Source organism: Etheostoma spectabile, chromosome 20 (assembly GCF_008692095.1).
Source record: "Etheostoma spectabile isolate EspeVRDwgs_2016 chromosome 20, UIUC_Espe_1.0, whole genome shotgun sequence".
In the NCBI taxonomy this organism is placed as follows: domain Eukaryota; kingdom Metazoa; phylum Chordata; class Actinopteri; order Perciformes; family Percidae; genus Etheostoma; species Etheostoma spectabile.
Window position 1 is genome coordinate 12107600 of NC_045752.1, and position 5940 is coordinate 12113539.

A 5940-nucleotide genomic window follows, 5' to 3' on the forward strand; every position below is an offset into this window, starting at 1 on the left:
GGTCTACATCAGATTTTTATAGTTAATGAGAGCTTGGATCCTTGAGAGGGTTATTAATACAATATTATGTATTGTAATTTGTATACAGGTATGGTTGAACAAAATGCCGTTCCTCTCTTGGACCAACATCAAGCAAAAGGCAAGAAAGGCCATTATGAAAGCCATTGCATCCTGAGCAATGGGTAGGGTAGTGACAACAGTTGGAGAACTCCCTGCCCTACACAAAGAGTTTTTTTAAATGTTTTTTTTTTATAGCGCTCCAAGCAGCTAATGGCATCCTTGATGCTGTCTTACACAATTCAGTTAAAAATCTAGAGTCTCTCTCTCTCTCTCTCATACATGATTACTCCCATCAATGCCGTAACACGCAAGCCTTAATTGATGCTGGAAGACCCTGAAGCCCTTTGGTCCTACAAAGTAATGGCCAATGCAGGCCAACTTTTGAAGAGGTTAGCACATGTGGATAAGAGTTCTAAGAGCGAGTAGCATCTTCCATCAGGACTAATCCAGTCAATTACTGTCGCAATTATTTTCTGCAATTCATTATGACCTTTTAGGATTGGCTCATGAATCCATTACGAGTAGGACCATGTGAAGAAAAAAAACATACAAACTCCTGGGCTGAAACCAACCGCTGTCCCTTGTGCTTAGAGATGAGCAAATTGCACTGACACATGCCTTTTTTCTTGTCTCATAGGCAAGACATACTGAGATGCTGAAATTTTAACTATTCCCCACACTACAGTTTGCAGAAGGAGGAACCAAGGAATCAAAGAAAGATCATGCAGCAGCAGGCCAACAGTAGCCTAATGGTTAGTGCCTGGCAGAAAACAGTCTCTGTGCCTCCCTGATACTTGCTTGCCACAGTCAACCACATGCCCACATCTTTTCCTCATTACACCAGGCTTTGGTGCCAATTATAGCTGACAAACTGGTCCTAGTGCAGCCTCGGCAAAGCCCTGGTAGGACCCCTAGCCTGTGTGGCTGATTAGCTGCCTGATCTGCCATGGGTCCATCCTTTAATTACAACGCTCTGCTATTTACGGGACATTATCAGCTAGAGGAAAATAACAACAACAACAACAAGCACAAAGGAAGAAGCGGAGCAAGGACAGGGGCAATGATGACAGGCAAAGAGAAACAGCGAGGCTGTGATTAACTTTCCAGGTGCTTGTGAACCTGACAAAACTCTTGAGTCAAACTCTGCATTCATTCAGTATTATCCTATATTAAAAAAAAAAGGTATCAAGAATGTTGTATACCTTTCCATTAAAAGTTAATCTTCTCATCTGGATTTCTGATGACATCATTTGTTTTTTTAAATGCTGTTGACCAAATTAATGATTCCGAGCCAATTGAAATGGAAAACTAACAAATCTGCTATTCAGATTTTTGTTTACATCACATGTCAAGAGGTTTGTCAGATCAATGCATTAAACATAAGTTGCCCGGGCGATGAAACAACCTAAAATATTTAGTGACCCCAGGTTACATCTCTAATGATGTACCCCAACGTACCCTGTCAGAAGTAAATCACACGGGCATGTAGTTACACTGCAACACATCAGGTACACAACATATTAAGTAGCTGGATACATAACAAGAAATGTTGTTTGGTCTTGATTGTTGACATTGTCTCACCAAGTAATCTGTGGTAGGTAAAACACAGACACACACAGACACACAGACACACACCAGTTATTACCCAAGCCCTGCTGATATGCATGTGCGTAACTTGTTAAATGGTGGTTAGCCTTCCGCAGTCTTCCTCAGCACTACAAGGATAAAGCAAATCCCAGTCATCCATAGTCCATAGATTATGATATGCCATTTCCCCCAGGATTTATCAACAGTGATAAAAAAAGGATGCTAAATAGAACCAGGAAGAGATGCAGGACAGTGGCTTAGCCCACATAAACATGCTCCGGGATCAGCTTCTTCCCACTTTCTGTGGTAAACAACATGCCAGATAGTGGTGGTGGAGCAGCGGTAAAACAACTGAGGTAAGAAGCCCAGCTAATGACATCTGTCTTCACACATTTGACTGATTTTTGAGCCACTCAGACTCAATGTACTACACACATACACAAACCCTTGCTATCACTCTTTGACATCAATAGACCTCACAGAATCAGCAGTCTCAATTTTGGAGTCTCAATTCTTTGCAAGCCACAACCGCTAACTTCCTCTTGGATAATCCTCTGGGGAGGAGAGGACTTGGAAATCCAATTAAGAAATTAACTTCTTCCCTCATTTTGGCCACAATTTTAATTTCCCTCCGGGCTTGTGGATTCTACATGCTGGAAACTGTGAGGAGAAGGTGGTGGTGGTGGTGGTAGGGAAAAGGCAGAATTTAGGACATCATGGTGAACTGCTCTGGGCTGGGAAATGTAAAAAGGAGTTGATTTAAAATCCTTCAGGCACAAAATTCTGTCTGCAGAAGTGGGCAAACAGATGTAACCTTTTGTAAATAGGCTGTCCATAGTATTACATCATTTTCCAGGCCTCATCAGATGTAATCATATTACCACGACGAGCTTATACGTGATCAGATACATTGGTTTAGTTTTAGATAAAGAATATGCATTGAGGCAGAAGACTCAAAACCATAAATGAATTTCCCACTTGTTCTATTTTGAATTCATTAGAGCTGACACAATTAGTCTATTAAAAGATTAGGCGATCAACAGAAACGTTACTGACCAACATTGTGAGGAGCCATTACTTGTTTTAAGTAATATTTTAAAGAAAAATGCCAAACATTCAATTTCCTAGCTTCTCCATTGAGATTGTTCGCTGCTCTTCTCAGTTTTACATTATTTGAGTGGAATATCTTAAGGCAAGTTTTGGACTATTGGTCATACAAAACAAGCAATTGGATATGCTAAATTGTGACGGCCATTTTTCACTTAATTTGACATTTCATAAACCAAGGAAAAAATAACTGTCGGATTAAGTGGTCATTAAAATAAGTTAAAACCCTAGGTTGATGCAACGTCGCTGCCAAGTGGCCTTGTCGGTGTATCACACCTTTGCTATTCAGACAACCGGTGTTTCTGTCTTTTGCTACCTGGGTTTTCGCTGGACCCAGAATGTCAGTCCTCGCCTTACATGGCGTTTCTCCTTACAGAGAAAAAATACTTGGTTAGTATACAGGCATCCACGACACACACACACACACACACACACACACACACACACACACACACACACACACAAAAGGTAGCAAGCTAATAGAGTTAGCCTCCTGTTTGCAGGCAAAAATGAGACATAACATTAAGTTACTTGCAGTCTCTTCTTGTGCGAACACAGCTGCTTTAACATTTAGCTAACACTCGGCTAAACGTTCTGCCAAAACAACATCCCCAGCCTGTAAAGTAACGGCACAGTTAGCTACACTAGGACATATAGCTATCTAGCTTAACAGCTAGCTTATTTACACACCTCTTTTGTTGTAGCAGTGCTTTCAATACCAAGTAAACCATACAGGTCCATCTGTAGGATATCCTTGGCCTTTCCGGACATTTCTGTCAATAACGAGCAACGGTACCAATTCAGAAAAATAAGAAATGTAAACGCAATGTTAGCAGTTTGTTGTTGTTTCCGTTCCAGGCAGCATGAGTTAAACGTCTTCGACCTTTAAACTAGGAAGTGCACTGCAGTTTGGGAAATGTAGTTTCTGTTCTGCTGCTCAGCTGTTGTTATTGCTTATATGCATTTTAGCATTTCTGAGATTTTGAGCATTTACCATAGCATTTATATCGAAAAAAAGGTTTGTAAGTCTTAACCTTTTTAACTCATTTTAACTTCTTTGTATTGTGTTTGTGGGCTGCTTCAAATTTGTTCCAAGTCAAATGGTTTTACAGTAGGCTAGGCTATGTTTTATCTCTGCCATTAAAGAAATAGAATGTCTTTTATTGTCATTATACACATGTAGCAGGAGATTGAAGCAACTCCTCAATTTTTTTGTATAGAGATCCGCATTGTGTTTTTGAACCAGTTGTCTAAAATGTATTTTTTTTTTTAAATACTTTTTTTTTCTCTCACATAAACCCGTTTACAGTAACACACATATTTATTAAAGATCCTCAAAATAAATAGATGTGAAATGTTTTGTGCAATACAGAGTGCTCTCTGGTGGACAAATTATGTAACAGCAGCAGTGTCTCCATAAATTATTTAGGCTTATTGCAAAACTGCCAACAATTCTTATATCTGTGGTAAACCAATATCAGCTTATAACAGCAGCCTGGCGTTGGATCAGTTAGGTTCTAGATCTACAAGAAATATTACAACAATTTACACCATTGTTTTTATATGGGCATCCGAGCCATGGCATACTGTATGATCCAGGCTCCACCTTTGTTTACATTTGAATCCTGGTGTAATCTGTTTTTACTTAACTAAACCTGACAACACCATGTATCGATTGTAAAATGTAAACAGAAACATCTACTGTTCAGACGTGTTTAATTTGTGTTTTTTAGTTGTAGCTATAAGAGTTATGATTATGGCTTCTGGGATAGGTTCAGGTTATAGGCCAATGTGGTGTCCAAACTGGGATACATGGACTCTTGAAGGGATCGCCTGTAAGACAAGGAATGCTTAGTTGAATACTAATAACAATATGGCTTTGATTTGAAGGCAGGAACAACACAGCTGTTCTGATCAAAGCACCACTTTTGTACACAGCAGTGGTGAACAAACAGTTTAGACCAAAAACCATATCGACATCTAGAATCTCACACAAGAGTCCTTGGGATGAAATGTATACTATTTTCATTTAATAACTCTAATGAAACTCCCAAAAGAGAGATGAACTGGTGTTTTTGTTATCCGGATATAGGACTGTCTGTGGTTTAGTGATAACTCGGCCTCTGTTGTAGCATTTCCTGTAGGCAGTGGGATCTATAGTGATGCAAAATTAAGAACATGTCCTGACATGTCTTAGAATAGCTCTCCTTTTCTAAAAAAAATAATATATAAAACGTTTACTGTATATAATAGGTAAAGGTTATGAAAAGGTTATGAAAAAGCTCTATGTAATTTGCAAACGTTTACTACAGGGTGTGTGCAAAAAGATGTTCTTCCTGAAGAGCTGTGTTACGGCCACATTACGTCCTGCCCATTGGGTAATTTGTAATGACCTCATTTCAGGATACCTTGGACAAACATAGAACTAAATCCTATAATCACGACACACCCTAGAGGTCCATATGGTAAAAGGTTTTGCAGCAGGACCAGACCATTAAGGGGAAGTTTGTGTTTAAAACTATATAGCAATCAAAAATCCCTTATTGTGTATAAATGTATACAGAACAATAAATTGAATTTTTATTTTTACTATTTAACCTTTATTTATTCAGGGAAGGTTCACTGAAAGGCAGCCTCTCTTCTGTAGGAAGGCCCTGATCACATTAACACAGTTCCATATTCATACCTGGAAGCTGCCCAGTACAACCACAATCTGTTCAGCCGTCCATTGAGCACCTCCACCTGAGCGGTTGGAGGTTAGGGCCTTGCTCAAGAGCACCTCAGTGGTGGTAATGAGGAAGGGACGAGCACTGCTCTTTCACTTTCCCCACCCAGATTTTATCCTGTCGGTCTGGCGATTAAAACGACAACCTCCCGATCACAAGCTTGCGTCTTTAGGCCACCACTCAAATCATGTTAACTTTGACGTTTAAGAATTGGGAGCTTGATTCCAACATGATCCTGTTCAACTAGCTCAGCAAGAGAGTTGTGGACTTTGATGCTTGCATGATATTTGGTCAATAGCTTTTGTTGCTCCATTTCCAACAAAGCAGTGTCATGTGTAGCCATTATTTTCCCTTTGACATGCTGGAATTGCAGCTACAGTAGACTATATATCCTGCATATCATTTGGTGGTGTAACTTAGTAGCACCCATACTGCTTGTTTCTCATTGCTCTCCCTGATG

At 39.7% G+C, this 5940-nt stretch overlaps 1 protein-coding gene across 2 annotated transcripts in view; it reads right to left on the reverse strand.

The window, feature by feature from the left end:
• Positions 1–3650, reverse strand: part of dnajc17 (DnaJ (Hsp40) homolog, subfamily C, member 17) — a 32786-nt gene extending 29136 nt beyond the window's left edge. For both annotated transcript variants that reach the window (XM_032501147.1, XM_032501148.1), the window contains exon 1: positions 3445–3650. In XM_032501147.1, the coding sequence (XP_032357038.1) occupies positions 3445–3525 (81 nt within the window). In that variant the 5' untranslated portion in view covers positions 3526–3650. The remainder of the gene's footprint in view (positions 1–3444) is intronic.
• Between the last annotated feature and the right edge of the window lie 2290 nt (positions 3651–5940).